Source organism: Parasteatoda tepidariorum, chromosome 6 (assembly GCF_043381705.1).
Source record: "Parasteatoda tepidariorum isolate YZ-2023 chromosome 6, CAS_Ptep_4.0, whole genome shotgun sequence".
In the NCBI taxonomy this organism is placed as follows: domain Eukaryota; kingdom Metazoa; phylum Arthropoda; class Arachnida; order Araneae; family Theridiidae; genus Parasteatoda; species Parasteatoda tepidariorum.
This window is the reverse complement of record NC_092209.1, coordinates 36,632,924-36,658,767: the sequence shown is the minus strand read 5'-3', so window position 1 is coordinate 36,658,767 and position 25,844 is coordinate 36,632,924. Positions and strand designations below refer to the sequence as shown.

Here is a 25,844-nt window from a genome sequence, read left to right as displayed (position 1 = left end):
TTTGGCTATTTAGCTAATACAAAATGTTCTAATTTAGCGATCCCATATATGTTTAATAATCTTCTAGTTTATTCTTCTTTTGGTTAGTAGCCCTGTTTTAATTTTTTACGTAATGCAACGTAAGTTGGCTTGGAAAAAGCATAACTCCTTCCCAGCTTCATAACATTAAATTGTTCATTCAATCGATATTATATCGATATAACTATTTTTAATCGATGAAAAGAAAGAAAAAACACTTTCGAAAAAATTCTTAATATGGTCTTATGCTTATACAAATATTTTAAGCATTTTTTTCTTCACTGATATTACTTAAGTGGATTGTTGTAATAATAATTTTCCGTCAAATTAATTCACTTTTTTCTTCCATCTTCCTTTCGAAATACTTTTTTTCTACTTTATGCCCATCGAAAATATCGTCATCTTCATCAGCATAAGTTTCTGAGTAGAGATAATAGGATTTGCAATATCCTGACAAAAATTAATAAAAAAAAAGGTAGGATAAAAATGTCATACTTTTTTTTCCTTTCTATAATCCCCTATTCCATAAAAATAACACTTAATAGAAGAGATAGTTTTTCTCTTTATAAGAAAAAATATGTTTATTATACTTGAAAAGCGGTTTAGATATTATTATGATGATCAAACTTAAGTATTTTTTAGTAAACAATAGTTTTTAAATAAAACATGTTAAATATTTAACAAACCTTGCACCTGTAGTTTTTATTCTAAAATCACTGTAAAATAACCGACAGTAGTCTGTCTATACAATTAACCGTAAAATTTACGGTAAAGAAAAAGTTTCACCTTAACGGTTTTGAAACCGTTTTTAATTAGTATGGTTAAAAAATCCATGAATACAAAACCTTACGATTTTTTAAACATTAACAATTAACATGGTTTCAAAACTGCAAAAAAAGAAATTTAACTGGACATTGGAGCTAGGATTTTTATTAGATAATGGGAATTTTAGTTTGGTTGTGTTTGAATTGTGTTTTATCGAATGAACCGTGAAATATATTTTGCAATATATATTATATATATGAAATATATATTGCACCTGGTTCTTTCACCTATCGTCAGAGATGGGGAATACTACACTTTCTTATGACAGACAGGTTTATTGAGCTGGCATCTTTTTATGATTGATGATTTTGTTTTCCAATAGCCCAGGGTCACAAATTGAAGAGTGCTGGACACTGGAAACTCATCACGTGTTGAAGGGAATGGAAGAAATATTGTATTGTCAACACTGGGACTCGAACCCCAGTTCAGTCAGTCATGAGATTGATAGATTAGCCTTCTTTGATATAATATGAACCCAAGTGGCTTCATTTGATGTGTGATAAAATTCCTAAGATGTGCGATAGAAAACTTAGTGTGATAAAATTCTGGTTGTTTAACCGCATTATTTGCAAGTGGTTAAATAACAGTTATTCTCGGTGTTGACAGTTTGAATGCCATCTTATTCATGGTTTTGTTTGAATTTGGAAAATAACAATTAAATAAATTGTTAAATTAAATAAATTTAAACAGTGTATGCAGAAAATGTGCTATATGCAAGAAAATATTCACTTATATTAATAGTCTGTTATGCAAATCTTTTAAGAAAAATAATATGAATAATTCTTATGCAGTTAGAATATTTTTGAAGAGTTTATTAAATGCTTTACAAATTGCATAGCACAGAGCAACCACAGAAAAGTACAGCCCCACAGTTTTTTTTCGTGGACAGCTATCGTTTGAAAATACAATGCATATTTCATTAATGTATGCGTATACTTGATCTCCACACTATGCTTGGAATTTTTAGCCACGTTTTTCTTGAATCTTTGTGTTGTTAGTGTTTCTAATGCTACTTGCCAACTAGAAAGCCTGATTGGTGAAACCAAGTGAATTAAAGGCAGAGAGTGCATTTCTTGCTTTTCAGTGGTGTCATCTATGCTGAGAATACGACCTTAGTAACACACATGTCACAGCTCGTTTATAGGGCGAACCCATTCATACATCCATTCATTCATACACAGATCGTAATTTTAACCTGAAGCACGATCAATCTCCAATTCAGTACCCCCAGATGTTGAATTTGTTATGGAGACATAGATTTAACGTGCGATGGATGGACATAGATTCGATGGATTTAACGTGCACCAGTCACCATTTAGTACGCGGGGAGTCTTCGGCCGGTGGGGAAAGACTCATAACCGCTTGGACATGGGCCCAACACCTTACCAACCAGGCTAACCCGGCCAATCTTTGATCCATCTTATCTATGATATTTGTAAAGGGCAATAGTAATTCCGTAATTTATATCCCTGATAATTTGTAATCTGTAAGATAGTTTAATGGAGTTACTTAAAAATTTTTTCAAAAAAAAAAATTTCTACGTATTTCAATTTTTGCTTATTATAAAAGTGCATGCTAAAAATTAAAAAAAAATAAAATAAATAAAAATAAATAAATTAATTAATTGATAAAATAAATTGATAAAATAAATAAATCGAGATGCAACAGGAGTAATGTGATGCTTTTTAAATAATTCTTTGTGTCGTTAGTTAGCATTGCTACCAATTTGTTTCAACAGCTTTATTTCGAAATTGAAAATTTAAATATGGAAGGTATATTTTCTCCAGAACTATTAATTAAAATAATATTGATTTTCTTTCGCATTAATTAAACTAATTTGAGGAGAAATTTTAACAAAATATGCATTCAATACAATTGAGATGAATTATTAATGTTTCTAATCTATCAATCTGATATATAGGGGAGAGTCGGGTAGCTCCGCCCACTGTCAATTTCATATGTATAGAATATTTTTTCAAGTCGATGGGCCATCGGACATTAATTGTTATATTAAAAAAAGATTATTCTTAAAGTTTCAAGCATTTATGCAGCTGTTAACATGGTAAACAATAGTTTTAAAAATATGTTGAATACAGTAGTCATGAAATTAAGAAAAATTGGTTGAATGTTTCGATTAAACTTCATTTTAATACTAAAAAAATAATTTTTTCTATACATACAGCATTAAAGTATGTAGTCTTAAGTTTAATTTGCACAAAGAAAGAAGTCTATATGCGAAAAATTGTTCGAGTAATTACAAATTTACAGAACAATTGGATTTCGGGTAGCCCCGCTCACATGTCGGGTATCAATGACCAATTTTATTTCGTCGATAAATGTGCGGTTGCAAAGATTATTATTTTATTGCTTCAAATTTGAATGTTATATGCATTTTTAACAACAAATATTGTTGTTATTAAATGATTGTTATTAAATGATAGAATTCACTAAAAGTACATAAATATGTAATAAATAAAATAATTTTGTGATAAAAATGATAAACGAGGTTTACCTATTGTCAATACATTGGTCATTTTCATTTACACCTGAAAAAACAGTCAAAAAACATAATTTTTTGTAACTGGGCGGGGCTACCCGACACATTTTGAAAAGAGCTGAAAAACATGTTTTTTTAAATTTCTATTTTTTTAAGTTGAACTATTCTTTTTTTGGTTTATTCTTTTTGCATTATTTAATTAGATGATAAAACAATAGAAACATACAAAAATATTGAGTATTACTCATTATTATACAGAAATATAAGCAATACTCCTTAAGTGAGCGAGGCTACCCGACTCTCCCCTAACTATTATATTAGAAAAAAGATTTGTGAACTTTTTTTCAAAACTTAAATTAAAGTTCACAGGGGAAAAAAGTGTGGTAAAATTACCGAAACGTATGGTAATGGCAGATTTGGTTAAGAAAAAAAAATATAGTTCTGGGTTTTAAAACGAAAACGCTCGGTATTTTATAAGGATATTCCTTCTGTAATTTTTTGTTCATATGGTAACGGTTTACCGTAAATTCGGGTCTCAAATTTATGGACCTTATTTCCACATATTTTGAAAAAGCTACGAAAATTGAAATTCACCAAATTTTATACCCTGCAACCGGTTTTTTACATCATGCTCGTGTATGAACATGCATATCATCATGTTTATGTATGGAACTGTAATAATAAAATTACCTAACTTTTACAAATTACATATTAGCAAATTTAATTTCAAAATATGAAACCATAATTTATGGTTAATTTTACCGAAATCATTTGCAAAGAGCTGCGGTAAAAATTAATGAGCTTTTTTTTCCATGCTCCCATAGAACTACCATAGACATGTTAAATTTTACTATATTTTGATAGTTTTTAACATACTTTTTCTCTCTGCGTAAATAAGACTGTATAGTAATTACGATCTTAAACCTATTTTTAGGTTTTATAAATTATTCCTATAAGTTTATAAAAGACACTTTTTAACTTTATAGGTATGAGGATTTTACTGTGTATCGTGATTTCTTAAAAATATCTTAAGTTTATTAAAAAAAACTTTTATATTTTTTATTTTAGAACATTTATTAAATATCATTTAAAATATTTATCGATATTTAGCACTTTTGGACATTCAGGGAAAAAAGCGTAACATTGTTAATTGTTAAAAATGGTTAGAAAATTGTTAATGGTTAGCGAATAATTCTGATGTGTATACTTTAAATTTATTAAGAAAAAATAATTGACATTAAGTAATTTTTAAAAAAAAATGATAAACTTTATAATAATAGCAAAAATTAACGTTATAAAACAAAATTTAAAAATAAGAGAAATAATTAAAATAAAACCTTTAACAAAGAAATTAAAGTAACGGTAAGCAGCTCCATAAGGCTTTTAATTCAATTAGTGAATGTAGCTATTGTTTAATAATTTCACTTCGTCATTGAAAAGTTGTATTAAGGGATAAATCGTAGAAAAGTTATTTTTAAATGTATATAAATCTAATTATAAGTAGCAAAGTTTGTACCACTATAACCTAAACTTACGCAGGTGTAATCAATATTTCCAATTCTTTAACCACTGTATGTGGCATAGCATCTTTCAAGTTTTAATGCTCATGGATAAATTATTCAAAGCACTTTATAATTAGAAATGCATTCCTTAATATTTAGCTATATTTCTATTTGAAACTATTTCTAAATTAATAATTTTAAAGAAAGTTAAAAAGTCAAAGCACATATCAATTTTCTTCTATTTTTAAAACAGTAGAAGAGAAATTTGGGAAATTTTGTTAAAATTAAAAAAATATTATAAAGGATTTAAACTTTTAAAATTAGGAATATTTTTACGTTTCCATTTAATGATATATACCTAATATAGAAACTCCCATTGTCATTCAAATCAAATACAATGTGTAAACTGCCTATGCTACAATCAAGATCACCCAGAGGCTAATCTCAGCACCAACCACAAAGCATCCTACGCTTTTTGCCCAACATATCTACTTAGACTAAAAGAACTTAGATTTAATCTTCCCAGATCATAATTGATTCTGCAAATTCCTATTTAAAAGAAGAAAAAAAGTTTTTAACACTTTCCTTTCCCAGGTCAAACCATTTGTTTAATTCTATTCTGATGTCTCCACTAAAAACTTCTATCTAAAATATTTTGCTCAGCATCGAATTTAGCAATTCGTTCCATAGGTTCGCCTGTTCTTTATTTATGTATTTAAACATTCTTTTTCAAAATTTCCTACAAAAAAATAAAGCAATAATAATAATAATTTTAAATTTAATTTCCTTTTTTTCTTTAATTTTCTTTCTACTTTTTTTCCATTTTCTTCTCTCTTTTCTTTTGACACTTCCTCCTTTTTCAGAAAAAAACTTTTTTTTTCTTACCCTTTCTTTAAAAAAAGAAAAATAAATAAATAATAATTATCTATCTTAGTAAAATATTTCTTCTTATCTTTTTTTTAAACTAATAGACTTTCTTGTTTTAGATTCAGTTTTAGTCTTTTGATAAATTTCCTTTTCTAAAAATTATATTTAAAAAAAAAAAAAATTTATTTTTTTATTTTTCAAAAAAAAAAAAAAAGAAAATAATAAAAATTATTCTCTATTATAGTCTAGAATTTTTCTTTTATTTTCTAAATTTTTCTTTTGTTTTTCTTAAGAGTTAGAATGCTTTCCAGTTACAAAATTTTTTTATTCTTACCTTAAAATTTTTTGACGTTTTCAGCTTCATTTTCTATTCTCTGTATAAGCCATTTATTCTTGTTGTAATTCTATGTGTTTTATGTATGTTTAATGTATGTTTTGTCTGTAGAATGCATGTTCTACTCTCGTGTTCCCTTGAATAGGGTGGGTCGAGATAAGAATAAACAATACCTAATATAGAAAGCATTTATATTTATATATAGAAGAGTAACTATTTTTTCCATATTATAGAAAGGATATAATAACGAAGATTTATCACTTTCAGATGAGTAATGTCATGGACAACTTATTACACTTTTTTTCTTATAATTGAAATGATTTTATTATACTAATACAATTTTATAGAAATAATCTTTATCTGAAAGCATTTACCATAGAGATAGACTTCGTAGTATACTGTATTATAGAGAAAAAACTTTGTGTTACGTTGTATTGTAAGGGGAATCTATCATAGAGACTAACTATCATTTTATTTTATAGATCGAAGCTATTATTTTTTATTTCCGAAATAAACTACATGATTCCTTAATTTTAAGACTTGACTAAGATAAAGTATAAACGTTTCAAAATAAATGATGACAAGTAAAATAATGAAAAATGTTGTAACAACCTTAATTGTTTATATAAAATGAAAAAGTAAAGAAATGAAATTCTAAATAAGGTTTCAGAGATATAGAAATTTATCAATAAATCATAATAATCAAGATTCAAGAGACAAAAAATATATCAATGTTTCAGAATAATCAAGATTTAAGAGATATGGAAATTTATCACTAAATTATAATAATCAAAAATTAAAACACATAGAAACTTATTAATAAATCATGATAATTAAGATTTAAGAAACATAGAAATTCATAACAAATTTTAATAATTAAGATTTAAGAAATATAGAAATTTATCAATAAATCATACTAATCCAGATTTAAAAGAGATATAGAAATTTATCAATGAATAATAATAATTGCATGATAATAATAATAGCGATTGTATGATTAAACATAATTTTAATATAGTCAAAAACTGTTTGATATGCTTGGTTATAAAGCAGGTACATTAAGATTAATAGATAAGATTATAGCACAGTTAATTTTAGCAACATTTGTTGTTGTAGAAAATAATCATGCTTGTTTTTAAAATAAAGGTTTATGCACCATATATGGTAATTTTTTGATGATCTGAAATGCTAAAAATACATTAAAAGGCGGAATAAAATTTTGAGTTATTAAGTATAATAAAAAAGCGTCATATTGGCATCACAATTGCCAATCTTGTTTTTTAATTTAAAAAAAAATAAAGAATTTAAATTTAAGCAATAAAAACGTATTAATAATTAGATATTAGATTGTATTAATAATTAGATATTATAATGTATTAAAATGCAGCTACAAAGTAGAAAAAAATTGTTGTATACTTAACTTTTACAAAAGAAAAAAAAATAATAAAATGGATATTATTTTGTTTACTTCAACTATTGTATAATTAAATTCCCGCGTTAACATAAAATAACAAAGCCTAGTTATGCAAATAATTTCTAACATTTAACTATACATTGTTGTTAAAATCACTTATCTTATAAATAATAAACATAATTGACACTTTAACCGAAATTAAGTTTCATTCATAAGAAAGGAAAGAAACAAGTGCAAATAACAAAAAAGTGAATGATGATAAATGAACATAAAATTTTATACTCATCCAGATTTATTTTTATTCATTTACTTTTTCACAAAAAATCATGTTTAAAAAGTATTTCTTTGAAACGCAAGCACTTATCATTTTAATTTTACAAACATCTTTTGATGTACATTGTGTTGAATAGAGTAATATAATAAATACACCTTTATATATTAAATGCATCGTTCCAGCAACGCTAAAACGACTTGTAAATATACCTTTTAAGAATATGAACAGTAAACAAATATAAAAGATTCAAAAGTTTATTCAAAACACCCTACAACACTGGACCATTTTTTATTCCTTAGAAAGTCACAATTTATTATATTTCTCGACTTTCGTGCTGGTGTTTAAAGTGCTCTTTTTATACAAACTTTATTTTTCAGTTAAATAAACATGTTTTGAATTGCATTTTTTAATCTGTTCACTGTTTCAAAATTGAATAAATGAATAAAAAATCTTTAAAGATTGTATTTTTTTTTACTTTAAGTTTTATATTTGTAACATCAGAAGTTTCATCACATGAATTGCTTTATTTTATTTATTTACTGTGATACGCAATTATAGAAACAAGTAATCTCCCTGTAGAAGTAACAATGACACATTTTTTATGAATTGTATATTGTAAAATATTATTAAATTGAAATTGAAAATCACTATTGTTTTACAAATACGCTAAGCTATTTTCGTACTTTATTTGAAGCTAAAACACATATGTTCTTTTGTTTAACTCTTCAGAATGAATGCTTCGTCAATCTTTCATTTACCATTGTTTTTTACCGGTACCATTTGTTTTTTTTTTACATCTAGCCTTGAAACAGATGACCCATTTTTGGCTTTAAGGCTGTTAAAGTTCATCTCCAAACTCTTGTAATTTCAAGCCCAATCCAGAAGACAAGGAAACTCCTTGATCGAACTTTGGGACTAACTAGCTATCATGGATGACATTTTGATGGATCTGAACAATCTTAATGTGTCATGGAAAGAAAAACCACAAAAATATTCCATGGTTAGCTCGACACTGAGGAATTTCTAACCTACTACTGATGATGTTTAATATTAGCATCTGCGATGTCAGCATCAGCTGTTTAATGCCAGCATCAGTTGTTGCGAACTGGGAGAAGAGTTCGTATCGATCTGCCATCGCTGTGATTTAAACCTGGGTAGCTGCCTGGGTCACAAACCTTCTGATGGCGTTAACTGACTGCGCATATCCTATTTTGATATCCACATTACTATGATATCTTGATATCCACATTTCTAATACAATATGATATGAGCGTATCATATTGTCTTAGTAATGTGGATAGGTGAGATAATTGTGCATCTAATATTAAAAACATACAACTTGGTGCACATTTTAAGCACATATCGTGCATTAATTTTACTTTAATACTTATCATTCAACATTAGCGAAAACTATTTAAAAACAACTCACATGATTTTTTAAAGGACCCTATTTCGAGTGTTCGCCATTACCATTATAAGCTAAGTTTGAGGTGACCTCATATTAAAAATTGAAGTTTCAAATATGTGGTATATGTGTACCAAGTTTAAGGCTTCTATCATGAAAAACGTTGTTCTTTCTATCATTTCAACATTTTTCTAAGCTTTTTATATCGGACTTAGTTTTAACACCAGTTATCAGTTTCCCTAAAATACATAACATTGTTTGCATTTCGTGATGTATGATATATAATAGAATAAGAGTATTATCTATCTCATGATTAATAGTTGATTAAAATTATATTTAATAATTCTATCTTATTTTTTATAGGATTTAGTATCAGAAGATCCAGATCAGCGAAATTGGAAAGGAATTGGAATTGCCTTACTTGTCATAGCCACAGTCTGCTCACTCATCATCACTGCCATTGTACTTCTTACACCAGGTAACTTTTCTTTTATTGTTTTATCAAATATAGTTATAGTGGCAAAATTCAATTATCAAAATTTACATTATGCTTAGGTAAAAAATTCAGTTAACCTTTTTATAATTGTATTTTTTTTGTTGATTATTTATAATTCCAATATTATTTTTTCCTTCTCTCAAATAAATGAAATCTAAATCTTTTCAGATAGCAAAAGTGCTATCCGAGATTTGGATAGTTTGCACAATCTGAGAGATAATATCTGAATGAATTATCAGAAAAAATCCTTTTCGAATCCGTTTTAAGTGAATCCTCCATACATTAATATTGCAAGCACACTGTTGAAATTTTCATTCTAAAATTATGGTAAAATAACTGGTAGCTGTCTGTCAGACCGATTAACCGTAAAGTTTATGGCAAAGAACATTTTTTTTTCCTTTATGGTTTTGAAACCATTTTCAAAAAGTATGGTCTTAAAACCATGAATACAAAACTATACGGTTTTTTAAACATCTACTACTATCATTATTCAAAAACTTAAAAATGTAATAATAATTATTTAACTAGACATAGTAGCTCGGCCTTTCGTTATGTAATGGGCATTGGGGAGTGCCTGACACTGGAAATTCTTCATGTGTTGAAGGGAATGGAGGAAATATTGTGGTGTCAACTCTAGGATTAGAACTCCAGTTCTGCCGGTCATGAGTTTGACAAATACGCCCACTTGGCTATGATATGTACGCAGTTGCAAAGAACTAAGTAGCTTCATTACGTGGTTCCAGTTCGAGCAATAAAATTCTGGTTGTTTAACCGTATTAGGTGAAAGCAGTTAATAAACAGTTTTTCTCAAACTTGAGTTTGAACTAAGAAGCTAAACAGTTTGATTACCATTTTATTTATGGTTATTTGACTGTTTTGATTAAATATGGTAAAATAACCATTCAATAAATTGTTATTTAACCATTTTTTTCTGAGAAATTTCCAACAATGCTATGTGATTTCCGACGACATGCTTAAGACAGGTTCAGGTGAAGTATTTCCATCTTATTCACCTCTCACATACTTTGCTTTTTTACAAAAGCAAACACAAGATAAACCAACTGGCTTGTTCCATTAGCACTCTGCTGGTATCGAGCAAGCAACCAGGTGGCTCTGGGACATTTGATACCAGCAGGCAGGATCACACCAACCGCTTCCTGAGTGGATATCTAAATCTTTGACATTGAGGGTACTAAGAGCTTTGAAAATAGTACTTCTGGGCAGACTCTACCTGACCATATTCTTAAAGTTCTCGACCATATCAGTAAGATATTGGTGGCTTTGGATTTCTTTATTGTGTACAAAGTAATGGACCTGATTCAGCCCTGATAGTCCATGGGAATGAGTAACAAAAATATAATGTAATGTTATTCTAAATTGGGATTCAAATGAATGTTTTTAAATTTCTTTTAGGTTCTATGAAAAATACCATCAAAACGCAAAATGAATTTTATTCCATTAATAATATCATTAAGTTATACTTACTCAAATAGGATTTGAATAGGGAATAATTAAATTAATTAAACAGAAATAAAGAAATTTCTTAGCTTTGCAAAAAAATTGCTTAAAATATCACTGAAAAACGAAAAAAGAAAAAATGCTGGTAAATTGGTTATGAAAATATGTTAAAAAATGAATTATATAAAAAAAATGGTTATTTCTATAATAAAAACTTTTATATTTCTTTACTTTTAAGAAAGATTTTAAAATAACTAGAAATTTAAACGATGGGAAAAGTTGATTATTTGTTTAATAAAATAATGGCCCACTTATTAAAGGAAAATAGATATCAGTTTTAATAAATTCGTAATTCTTATGAATTATGTATTTGAGACTAGTTTTTTATCTTAGAATATATATATATATATTTTATATATTTCTTAAAATATTTTGAGTATGCCATATTCATGTCGCAATTGCTAGAGTAAAAATAGTAATTGCTCTTCCCTTTTCGTTTACCATACTTTCTAATTGAAAAAGTAAAATGACGTAATTAAAACACCATGATTTCCAAAGGCCTATCAATTAAAAAATTTACTTAAAAATGAAAACACTTCATCATTAAGTGATAATTTTTTTTAATTTATGTAATTAAAAATACACATTAAAAAAAATTCGCATTGAAAGCGAAAAATAGTAGCTTGATGAATATTCATAATCGTTGATATTCATGAGAAAAATTCATGCGAAAATGATGTTCATGCTGAAATTATACTTCCAAAAATTAGGCGGGCGATGAAAAAATAAGTCATCAAGGTTTGCATAAGCTTTAACCTTGCTAATCTCTTTCGTCAATTTATTTTAGTTATTTTAAAAAGTGAAATATTTAAAAGTAAGTTTTTTTTCAATCTCTTTGAATTCACGGGAGAAAATGAAGGGATTTTAAAAGGTGGCTTTATCAGTGAATAAATTGTTACATTTTATGCATGCAATACAACCAAAAAATGTGAAATACAAAAGAAGATTTGTACTTTTTTTTGCATTTTTGTTTCCAATCTTAGTAAACAACAATCGATTTCACGAAAGGGATTTAGAGCAAAAACTCCTTAGAGATATATCTTATCTATACCGCTTCTGTAAAGCAATCCATCAGAAAGACAAATGATTTAAACTCTTTTTTGTCTGAAATTTATTCAATATTTGCATTTAGGAACGAAACCTCTGCAGTTCTTATTTAAATCTTCTCTTACAATTTCAAGAATACATTTTTGGATAATAATATATTCTACTTATTTTAACCGCGACTTTATTTTCAATGTTTTTAAACTCTTCCTGAATCCACTGTCGGATTGTAATTCTATGCATATTAATGTTACAATCCTTAAAGCTTGTTGAATATTCACAGGAGTTAAATTCTCGAGAATTATTTAAATCTGCTAAAATGATGTTTCAAAAATTACACGGGCGATGAAAAGAATAAGTCATCATCATTTGAATGAGCTCACAGCTCTCTAATCTCTTATGCAGGCATCAATTATTCAATTTATTTTAAAGGATTTTGTAAATCTCGTGGATGTACAACTAATTTGAAAAAGTATTTTTGGAAAGAAAGGAATTTTAAAAAGTGAAAAAAATCAATGAGTAAATAACTTCATTTTATGTGTACAACGCAACAGAAATTACAAAAAATTATTAATGCTATCTATTTTCATTATTTTTACCATAATACATAGAAAATAATAAAAGATTTCGAATAAAAAAGAATTTAGATATGCACCTTGAAGAAATATATACTAAGGGAGGAGAACAATTTGTGCAATTTTTCACAAAAAGGACAACTGGATCGTGATCTATTGCATTTTGAGGATTACTGAGTTTTGATAAATCAATAGTGTAAAAATCGGTTTTCTCTGAGAGTTATAACACAGTGAAGATGGACAGTACTTTAAGAAAACCTTTCCTTTCCGTGCGCAAAATCACCATTTCTCTGAACCTGAGTTACAAGAATGATGAAAATAAGTCATAATAATTTAAATAATCTCTTATATCTTATCCGTCGATTTACTTAATTTGTTTTAAAGAATTTTGCAAATATAATAGATATATAACCATCACTCATAAGATTTTCAGAGCGAAACAATTTTTTAAAGGTAACTATAATCATTGAATAAATGCATAGAGAGTAACATTTTATGCATAGAGCACAACAAAAATATGTAAAATACAAAAGAATATTTGCTTTATCTATTTTTAGTATTGTTACCATCCTACTTACGTAAATAACAAATGATTTCAAAAAAAGGATTTAGAGAGATATCGTCTAGGTATATACTTAGACGATATACTTTATCCATAGCCTGCTTGTATAAAGCAATTCATCAGAAAGACGATGGTTTTAGACTTATTTTGTCTGAAATTTATTCAATATTTGCATTTAGAAACGAAAACTTTACAGTTCTTATTCAAATCTTTAATACGCTTTCAAAACAATAATATTTTCTTAGGAGAATAATATATTCTACTTGTTTAACCGCGTTTTCTTTCAATGCTTCTAAAATATGCCAGTTCACTGCTGTTATGGATTTCAATCCTACGCATATTTTTGATAAAACCAGCGTTGAAAGTATGTCGGGATCTAGTTGAAATAAGGATATAGATGGGAAACCTCGCTCATGTTAAAAACAATTTGGCAGGAGAATAATCAAATTTTAAAATCACCAGATCTGTTGTAAGAAATGTATATAGAATTGGTGTGTTTTTTAATAAAATTACTGCTTGTTACTTACAATAAGTTCTTATTCTAATGCTCGTTACGCTTTCAAAAAAATAATATCTTCTTGAGAAAATAGTATATGCATTTTGTTTAATCACATCTTCCTTAAATGTTTTTAAACTATACCAATTCCTGTTATGGATAACAATTCTATGCATAATTTTGATAAAACCATCGTTGAAATTACGTCGTATTAGGTACGTGAAATTACGTACGTAGCAGTTCAAATAAAGACTTAGAGAGGAAACCTCGTTCCTGTTAAAAAAATTTGTCAGGTGAATAATCAAAATTTAAAATCACGAGATCTATTGTATTGTATTATAATCTATTGCATGGGCAATTGGCATTTTTTAATAAAAGTATTGATTTATCAACTTATGATTTATCAACATTTTTTTCTATAAAATTTTACATATTTTTTGTTTCATAACGTCTTTTTTCATTGTTTCTAAACTATTGTAATTCACTGTTGCTATGGATTACAATTCTATGAATTTATTCCATAAAACAAGCGCTAAAAGTATGCCGGTATATAATTCAAATAAAAATTTAGAGGCGGCATCTCATTTCTGTTAAAAATAATTTGGCATATGAATAGTTCAAATTTAAAAGCACAGGATCTATTGTGGTTAACGTATACACAGTTTGCGTTTTTTTATAAAATTATTGCTCTATCAACTTATGAAATTATTGTTTATTATTTATAAACAAAAGTTCTATTTTTTTGTAAATAAAAGGCTAACACTTTATCGTGCGAAATTATATGACATATTTACATACTGTCCGATATGGTATTCGAAATTTACTTTTTTTAATATGTTTTTAAAAATGTGATGTTGTAATACCAGAGTAGCCAACTACTTCAGATTGTCCAATTTGTTTATAAAACGATAATAAATTGTAAACTAAAAAGTACCCATTTTAGTTAAATTTGTTGGCTGGCTAAAACCCTATAAATCGAATTTACTAAGCCAAGAATCGTACACAAAACCAAAAAATTTGCTACCTCTGAAAAATATTTATTCGCTATCAGGAGCAAGTTTGCTTTTCTGAAATATTTTGTGAAGAGTCATATATTTTTATCGTAAATAGTTATGCATAATTTTAAATTTTCAAATTCAAAATTCTTTGTTCAGATAACAAATATTTATGTCTCAAAATAAAACTATTTCTAAACTATTTTAGTACTTGTTTTTAGCTTATGGAAAAAACTTCTGATAAAAAGAACCCTACTTGTACTCATGTTTTTAAACTTAGATAAAATTTCCATACATGTTTTGTAATATGAGAATTTGAAATTCATGATAATTTCAAAGCAGCATATACGATTTTGTCTCTTTTTTTCACTTTTCCACAATACGTTTTAAAAAAATTATATGAAATATTTAAATTAAAAATGCTTCGTAAAATACATTCATTGTTATGATCTGTAATAATATGGAGAAAATATTCTACCTACTTGAAGTATTAGTTTTCAAAATACTTAAAAAAATTAAATGTAAAAAAACTGAGATCAATATTATATGTTGGGCATAACTTATCACTATCACGAGTAAACAAAATCCCACATCTGTAACTTACAAAAAAAATGAAGTATAAAGTCCTAAAATTAATTTGTTCTTCAAAATGACAAAAATGCAAAAATATACAATTTTTTACCTAGTTCTATGTATATAAATAAACTATCAATTCCAAATTTACTATTGTAACCTTCAGAATTCTGAGCATAATTTCAGTTATTAGATATTGATCGTAGAACAGAATATACTAGTACAGAATTGAAGCCCTTGGAGTCTCCCAATCTCAAGTGCTCGCTTATTGGTCCGATGGGCACACAAGTACTTCGGGGAGTATGGCACAATTGGCTAGATTAACCCTAGTGCTAGATGAGTGACCAAGCGTAATAGGTTTCCCTACGTGAACTCAGAGAGAATTTCAACTTAGAGTTAAGTCCCCTACTTTCTACTAATGGATCCTGAAAGCAGATTTTTCATGCCAAAGTTTTACAATGCGTGAAAGATCTTAGTTGCAAATGGTTTTTTTATTGCATACTTCTGTAATTGTTGCTTGCTTAGACACGTTTAGATTTGTTTTATTTTAACGAAATAAAATACAATGTGACTATTATCAATTTTTAAAACAATTCTTTTTCGGGAAATAGGAATATGTAAGATGATTTTCTGGAGTATATGTATTTTGACTACAAAAAAGAAAATAAATAAAGAAAGAAAAAACGTGAATAAAGCACAAATTAGAGTCAAAAATTTATGCTTTATTCCCTTTTTTCTTCTCTTTTTTTAGAAGAAAGTATACCCTATACTTTATAAATATATATATTTAGATCATTATTTTTTTACTATTAGAGTTTATTTAGATTAAAACCTAAACTGGATGTATCGTAATAAATCTACTTATGACATCTATTATAAATGTAAGAAAAAATACCCAATAATTATAAACATCAGAGATCTCAAATTACATTTAAACAAAGGAGGGAAATGCTATCGATTTATGACGAATCATTAATAAGGAAGGTTATATTGAAACCTGTTACGTGTAATCAAATACATTGATGATTGCAGCATAATTGGCTAGATTAGCCTAAGTGACAGTTAAGTAAAAATAGTTTAAATGACTTTTCTACGTGAATTTGGAGAGAATTTTTCAAATAATCAATTCTCCTACTTTCTACTGATTGGTAATGGAAACAGATTTTCACTCCTAGAATTCACAATGCTTGAAAGATTTTAATTAAAAACAATGTTTTGTTGACTAATTATTTTATTTTTTCTTGTCAAGGCACGTTCAGTTTTCATTTGTTTAACCTGAAAAATAATAGGGTTGATGTAATTTTTTAATGAAATTATTTTTGTAAAATATGCTTATATTATTTTAGATATTTTCCGGAGTTTTGTCTTCACGTATTTAGATTAAAAATAATTTTTCTATAGTTGACAAAAAAAAGTCGATCGATCAGAAGCCGTTTAGTATAGTTTATTTAATGGAAATATCATATATAACATAATTATTAAAAACACATTTTTCTTTAAAGAAAAATGGCAAGTTACGAATTTTTGATAAATTTTATGTAATACCAATTTTTTTATAATTGCACCATAATAAAAACAGGAATGTGAATATTTAGACTAGTATCTGCTTTAATTTCATATATAGTTAAATGAACTTCAGAATATGATCTCTAACTTTAACGTAGTACTGACAATGGGTTAAAAGAAATAAAAATAATATAAGTTGCGTTTATGCAAAATTTGCACCAACTATGACATGAAAACTTAACTAAAGTATGCCTGATTTGATTGCATAGCGCATTTATTTTTTGTATACTTTCTTCTGCAGGAAGTTTCAGAGTATAAATTTAATTTTCCTTTACAGAAATATAACCCAAATTATACATATATATATACATTTACAAAGAGTAACAAGCCACAAACATTAACATCCGATACACCCAATAAATTTATATATGACTTAAAATATGTCATTTTGTTACTATTTACCAATCTTTGGCGGGTACTGGCACCAATATTATACGAGGTTGGCATCCTTTAATTCTGTTATGCACATGAAATTGCCTGTCTTTGGGATACTGAAGATACCCCCTGACATTTTATTCAGATTAGGGGAGAATGCAGCTCATTCCATGGCATTCTTTTTACTACCGAAAAATTAAATTTGCGAATTTTTGTTCTACAATGAATTTAAGTATCACCTTGTTTGAAAGTCCAATGTAGGTGACTATAACTGCAAAGGGCAGTAAATGGGCATTTAGCCTTTTTTGGTGTGCGTTAGCTACCATGCAGCCATGGGATAAAGACAGATTATGTTTACTCCCGTTGTCAAAAACTTCCCACACCATTGATGAATTTTCATCATTTTGTGCACGGGAATTTTCTCATCGGCTGTTTCATTTTTTTTTTTTTGGATTATACAAGCAATATGCAATGTAAGAGAATTTAACATAATACATGTTGAACATAATCCACAAGCAAAAGAACGTAGGAAAGAAACGAAGTTGGATTTCCCTGAAAACTTTGCATACCTTTGGCATGTATTGACAGTAGAATATGATATCTTTTTCATGATACAAAAAGGTGGAGGCTCATAAATGGTGGTAAAACTTTTCCAATGGTGATAAATTTAACCAGACTTTTCCCTCAGGCTCCATGAAAGCTGCTGATCACCGAAAAAAATGTTAAAATCCTATTTACTACAGTTTGCTGAGATAACTGGGAACCCAGGTAAAATTTTCAATCAGAATAATGCCTCCATTTAGGCTGAAAAATCTTTATACAGATACGGTATTTGGATTGTAAGGTGCATGTCTTGAATGAGTTTTAACTTCCCCTCGATCTCCATGCCCAACAAAACCAGAAGGGTATCCTTAGTAGCACTGTATAAATCAATGTCAGGAAGTTTCTGTTTGCGGAAGAACTGAAAGCTTCCATCATAATAGTATATAATGGTAAATAATTAACAACATAGCATATTTCAAGCTTTATATAATTCAATTAGGTGCATCAACCTATAATATTAGTGACTTTATTTCGGTGAGACACTTTTCTCTCTCATTTTTTTACACATACCATATTTTTTACTGGACGCCCGGTGGCTGAGCGGTAGTGCTGTTGTGCCACAGGTCCCTGGTTCGATCCTCGGGCCGGGCAAGGGTGACTCAGCCTTTCATCCCTTCAGTGGGTCTATAAATGAGTACCAAGCACGCTTAGGAACTAAACACTGGGGGTTCCGCGTTCGGCTGACCACCTGACCGGAACATCTGCTCCTGCACCTCAGAGCCCAAGGTCTAGAAAACTGAGATGGGCAGAGTAGGCATTGGCTCGCAAGGGCTGTCGTGCCTCTGAGTTTAGTTTAGTTTATATTTTTTACTGTCCAGGAGGGGCAGGACTTGAATTACTCATCATGAATATATATAAGTACACTTTCTTCATCTAGTAGAAAGTGTACTTACATACATTCACAATGAATATATATAGTATACACTTCCTAAATATACATGTTTCGTCCTCATTAGTTAACTTAGAGTCGACTTATGCCACAAAATCAAGACTTTAATATTTGTTAGATGCACTGTATGCATTTTTTTAGAATCCTCGTCAAAGATTAAACAGAAAAATTCCCACTTTAAGTATCACATAATAGTATTGAATCGAGGAAAAAAGTTATCAAATCTAACCGATTCATTAACGAGGTAAGCCATTTTAAAGACAGCAAAACCGAAGGGGTATCCTCAGTAGGGCTGTTTATACCAATGTGAGGTATGTAAGCCCTGTGTCAAATCATTAACGAGTTAGCCAGATTAAAAACATTAAAACATGTTTGATTCCCTCGAGAAACTCAGAAGAGGTGAAATGATATTTCATTATGGTTATTTTCATACTCAAATATTATCTAGAAAATACTGGTTTTTAATCTTTTTCCTCATTTGTAATTACTAATGTTTGAAAATTGCTACGTTTTTTTCATCGCTTATATATTAATCTGCAATCACCAACGCGTATACTTCACATCGCAATGCTTCACATTACTTACGTAAAAACAATTACGCTTTGATTTACGATAACCTACCTTTTTTGCATTTTCCCCAAACTAACATATCAGAATATTTTTAAAATTTCAAAAACATGACAAATGACTCAGTTAATTAATGAATTTCATTATTGCAACAAAGTTCTCCAATATCCATCCTTGCTAAGAAGCTTTTATAAGTAGAAACCGCTACTTTTAAAGCAATGTTAATGTAAGAACAGGAACAAAAAGTAAATGCCATCTATCATCTGCTTTTCTTGTTTCCTTCCAAGTAACATAGCCCAGAGATAAAAACAAAAACTATGTAAGCCTCTTTTCCTTCTAATCATTCAATAAAAAGGGAGTTTTCTAACCTTCTACTGCATGGGACCAACTAAGCGGAAAATCGGAGTCGGCCATCTTTGCCCGTTGACAGAAAGAAGCAAATAGATAAGCAAAAATCAAGAAAAGTTGAGACAGACTTGCATTCAAGTATCTTCATTTTGTGTCTTCAGATGCCGCCGTCCAATCACTGGAGCAGTTGGAAAAGAAACGTTCTAGAACTGCTGGAAACTGATAGAACGTGATCTCATTTCTTTTCGGGATGGGGGTATATTCTTGAGCATTGCTTCGTAAATGGCGACTAGAGTTAATGAAAAATATCACCTTGCTTACTAGCAGATACATTTATTTTCTTTTTTTTCCTTATTTACTTGAGATTTGGCATTTTTCTTGGTCTTTATCTTGATGTCCTACAATTCAATTTATAAGAAGAAAGTTAGAAGAATCATTTATTCTAAAGATTCTTTTTTAGAATCTTTTATATTTATGTACAGCACGTTTCTTCGAAAAGTGAATTTACATGCATAGTTGTTTTTGTATTTAGATTTTTTTTTTATCTTTATTATTTGTTTCATAAATCAATGACTTGCAACATTCTTTCTTTGAAACTGTCTTTCTCCCCCATAAAATGCCTGCAAAAATAAATTTAGACTCTGCAAATTTTTAAGTCTTAATATTTGAATTTTCGCGTATTGAAGCAATGGATTTTTCATATAAATAACTATTAATTTGTTCTTACAATAATTTAAATTAAGTTATAAAATTAGTGACAAGAATCTAAGGTACCCGATTATCTTTTTAAACATATTATAAAAACCTTAAACGTTTATATATANTATATATATATATATATAAGATCAAGGGGGAAGCATGGTTTATTTCCATTTTCCTCAAAAATAACGATTCGAACTGTTGCATTGTAAGGATCATTAAGTTTTGACAAACCAGTAACGTGGAAAATCGGTTCTGTTAGAGAGTTATCACATTTTAAAGATAGACCATCCTGGAAGAAATGGTTCATGTTCACGCATAGACAAGACAAACAAAGACAAGTATAGTGAAGAACGGGAGTGCTACAGAAGTATTGATTGGAGGGGAACTTGAGAAAAAAAACTGTTCTTATCAAAACCTAATTTTGAGGTTTTATTTCTTCTCAACATAAAAAATTTCAAGTTTTGCTAAATTTTAATTTTGAAATTGAATTTTTGAGGATGGAATAAATGCTTGGGATATTTAATTACATTTCTATATTTTCTATCAATTGCACATCTTAAATCTTTAAATTCGTTTCTTTTTCTCGCAATCAGCTTTCATGGACAAAAACTATTTTTCCTCCTTGGCCTTTATATATATTTAAGGTATATACATCTCATTAACTGATTTATTTATTATCTTACACTCAAGTTCAAAAAAATAAATATTGCATTTTTAATCGTTTTTGTGCTGCGATATTTGCTGTTTAGTATGTAAAGTTAATATTATTTCTAATGAGCTAGCTATTTCTTAAGATCATTAAATACAAACATTTAGCGCAAATAAAATTTAATACTTTGTGACTCATTTATAAGGAAAGGTTGCTTTTAAAAATGTTTGGCAATTTTTCAATCCTCTACCATAAAAAGAAATTATTTTGAAATTACCATGCATAAATGTCATGTTTTAGTACATAATACAGATCTAAATCAAAACAAAAAAATCTGAGTTAAATATTTTAAAATTTAGCCTTTCAAGCTATACACGTACTTAATTCGTAAATTATCTAATTATTATCGAATTTGCCTTTACGATAACTTAATTTTAGCTTAGTTACAAAAGCAATGACAAATATCATTTAATATATGTTATAAGATTAGTTCATAGTTATTAAAGTTCCTTTTTTATGCTGACTTTTTAAATATGATTGGCTGCATAAAATGATTAGAGGTATGTCATAAAATAATCTACTTCCGGTAAATAGCAACCTTGGCTTGCATTTGAGCGCTTCAACACTAGAAAAACTGAAACTTAGTATATACTTATATTGCTCAAAAGCAGTTAAGATGACTGGATTGTGAAAGAATAAATAATGTGTAAATAAATTTGTTCAAAATTAATTTGTAACATTTTTTATATCATTTACAGTTATATAACAAGTTCTTAGTATATATTAACGATAAAAAAAATTATACGTTGTACAAAAAGTCACAAAATTCTAACAAATTGTGTCATTATATATATCATTGTTTTTATAATTGAAATTAAAAAGCAGTCAAAATGAATTTCTTAGGCAATCTAGTGTTATACATATCTAATAATGGTAAAACTTTTCTCGGCTTTTATAAAGAAATAAAAAAAACAGAATGAAAATCAGTTTTTTGTTTCTTTAAAATAACTACTTTTGGTGAAACCTTCTACTGGAAATATGGTAAAATTGAACTCCATTTTATCTAGCCAACAAATGAATACTAATTTTTGGTGCAACGTGGCTCATAATTTTTAACAGTGTAGTAAGTTCTAGTGCAAATATACCTGAAGAATATATAATAACATATTCTTTGAATCATAGTAATAAAATTTTTACTTTAAACATGATAGATATTTTTTTTTTGTTCAGCAATATCAAGCCACACATTGATGACGATTTTGAAATTGTATGTATTCTTTATGCGATTGTGTGTGACTACACCAAAGCTACATATATTTACCAGAATTGGATATTCTTCGAATATTTCAATTTTCCTCTGCATAATAAATATCATACTTAAGATCCCATAATTTCAACTTGTTCTGAATAACAGTTAACATTCTCAAGCTGTTAGACATATCATTAAAGTTCAGATCATTCATCAACATGACATTCATTGCAGTGTCTTAAGATCCAAACAGATTTTGGATATCAATTAGAATGCATAAGTTCTGCTTTAATAATAACGGGGAACAAAGGAGAATTCACGAATATTATATTATAAAACTTATCATCAGTTCGTACATTAGCCTTGCTTATAAATTTTCTTTCAATATGGATGATGAATAAAGTATTAAAGTGTAATTCAAAATGTACATAATATAAACAATATAATAGGCAAAATTTATACATTATATATTTATGTAGAGAAAATATATAAATTTTGTACTCGTCTAAAAATATATTGCACACTTAATTTCTCACAGGGCTGTAAGTAAGTTGAAAAAAGAGAAAAAACTGATAGTTAAAGCATTTTATTTCTAGATGATTTTCACGATTAGTAAAATAAGATCTAGATATTTTAATTATAATAAAAATAAGCCATTTTAATTATAATTAAATAATTATTTAAGTGAAAGATAAAAATTAGTCTGAAAAACAACTAAATTTGAAAGCTAAATATATTAATCAAGTAAATAAAGTAATAACTATTATTTATTTGGGTAAAAAAACTGCTCTTTCTCTCTTTATATATATATATATAATGAAAACATAATTTTGTAATGAAGAACTACTAATTAGTACTTAGAACTTTTATAAAAGTAAGAAATAACAATAAAAATATGAAAATGGAAGAATTTTACATAGTAAAAGCTTCAAGGTACAGTGCGAAATCCAAGGTGTGCCTTATTCTACACTCAAAATTGTTATTCTAGATAATTAAACATTTCACTTTTGAAATTACATTCCCTACCTTCACCCCCAAAAATATACATAAAATACAGTAGAGACTCAATTATTTGAACCTCTTTCATTGAAATACTGCTAGCCTATGACAATTTATTATTATTTTGTATGCNATATATGACTAATGTAAAGTTATAAACACCATAACATTGCAAAGCATTTTAGACAAAAGGCACTTCAGAATCTTTACCTATGTACAAATAATAGTTCAATTTTAGAAATAATGCATCTCAACTTAAAAATTGAGCCAAATTGAAAAAGTAATATTACATTGCAAAATTTTTGTATAAATAGAAAATAGTGCCAATTTAAAGTAAGCAGTTTTTAAAATTTCAAGGCTACGGAGTAGAATATTGGTATTCGTAAACTTGTACTGCAAACTATCTAGAGCAGAAATAAAGAGTGGCAATAAATATATTTTACAAAATAAATTATGAAAATTTAATTCTTTATAGACATTTTTTGTGTGCAATTAAAATAAAATAGTTGTTTTGCGAAGCATTGAGGTTAAGTCCAAAATACACAAATTTGATTTTTCCACTGTATATGTTTAATACACAGTAATTTTTAGAAACATTCTGAGCTAAGTTAAAAGAAAGATTAGTAAATGTTATCTACTTTTTTGGGGAAAAAATATGGAATTAATAATCATGATTTGTGGAAGAAATCACCCTTTAATTACGTCAAGTAAAAGCAAATAACTCTGGAAATATGCATTTCATTCTTCTTATAACTATTAAACCTTTCTTAGACTGATATTTACGATGATGTTCCATTAATATACTTTCTAATTAAATGCTGCTCTAAGTTCACTTTCTCATATGGAATAATGTATTATTTGTATAAACCGCAGCACTTCTTGATCCCATTCTTTAACATAACAAAACGTGATGCGTTCGCCAAAATGAGGAGAAAGAACTAATCCGCAGATATTTCCAAAGATAATACTTAAAGAGTTTGGCGATGTTTGAGAAAGAAATATTGATGGAATAAACATTATTATTTCCTTTATAGCATTTCTATTATATGCTATACATTAAATGATTTAGTTTAAATCCGATTTTTTTATAGAAAAATCTTTACTTTTAAAAAACAAAGTAAAAACTAGTTTAAAGGGTAAATAAATAAGATATTAATAAAAGTAAATTATATAAAGTTTTTTTATTCAGCTCGAATTATTTTAAGAGATCTTTTGATTTTTACTAGTTTTTATATTTGCTTCAAGTGGCTGGGTGGCGCAGTTGGTTTGTCGTCGGCCTTCTGAGCCCAAGTCTGCGGGTTCGATACCCGGCCCAGACACCGGATTTTTGGGATGCAGAAAATCCTCAGCGGCCATGTCGTTTGTTTATGCGGCATGTAAAAGATCCCTGGAGAGCCTTATTGGCTCTTGGCATTTCCGGCAAAATTAAATTCCTAGTGCACTTTAGCATCCAAATAGAGTCTCGGTGCTGCCATCTAGTGTGGCAGAAACTAGACGTCCACATTAACATGACCAACGGTATCTCACCCATTGTGGTGGTCCTGAAAGAGTGGATACCAATTCTGGAGAACGCACTAGGTCTGCTCATCGGCAAGACCGATTGTGCAGCTCATTGGAAATAAAATAAAAAAATAAAAAATATTTGCTTCAAAACTCGATGAAAGAGACTTTTGGTTTGAAATGAAATAAGAATACATAATGAAATCATTTAGCATTCTGAGAACCACAAAGATTTCTAATGATTTATAAATACTTGTTAGCTTTTTTCAAATTAAAGAAAAAAATATGTATATTGCAGTACGCATGCTAATGGACTATATTTGCTTACATTCCCAAATCAATAATAGTATGTAAATACATATTACATGTAAGCGTCATACATCAATTTATAGTATTATATTAAAAAGACGTAAAAAAAGCACTAAATTTAAATAGATTAAATTATTTTTATAAATGATTTGAAACTTCCCTTAACTGCTTATTACATAAGCATAGATAGATCAATTAGTAAATGGGTATATTTTTAATTTATAAAAATTTTCAATTTATTACAATTACTCTTGAGAATTCGTACTTAATTCTCATCTTTCACACCCGTAATTTTCGCCTAAAATGTTTATAACTTTTTGCCATCAAGACCTCATTCAAGGTGTAAATCAATCAAACGAATGTGAAATTATTTTGACAAATTCACAACTACAGTAGGGAACAGATTATCCGGAACGATCGGGACCATCGCTATTCCGGATAACTGATTTTTCCGGTTTTCTGAATCGCTACAAAAATCGCTACAAAATCGTTTTTTTTTATTGTTAAACCCAACTAAAAAAAAAAAAAATTTGGAAATAATCTTAAAACGAAGAAAAAACGAAGTAATACACTAATGATTATTTCCAAAATGATGGTAAGGTAAACATCTTTCAAAATAGAAAGAAAAATCCTAAAATCTTATAAGGAAAAAAAAAATTTTTTTTTGAAAATGGCGGGAAAATTTATCGAATT

General features: G+C 28.1%; 1 protein-coding gene across 2 annotated transcripts in view; it reads left to right on the top strand.

Annotated features, from left to right (window-relative positions):
* LOC107455049 (inactive dipeptidyl peptidase 10) overlaps positions 1-25,844 on the top strand; it is a 439,164-nt gene that overhangs the window by 249,116 nt on the left and 164,204 nt on the right. For both annotated transcript variants that reach the window (XM_016072453.3, XM_016072452.3), the window contains exon 2: positions 9,500-9,614. Coding sequence is in view for 1 of the 2 variants with exons in the window: in XM_016072452.3 (XP_015927938.1) it covers positions 9,500-9,614 (115 nt within the window). In the remaining variant the exon portion in view is untranslated. The remainder of the gene's footprint in view (positions 1-9,499; positions 9,615-25,844) is intronic.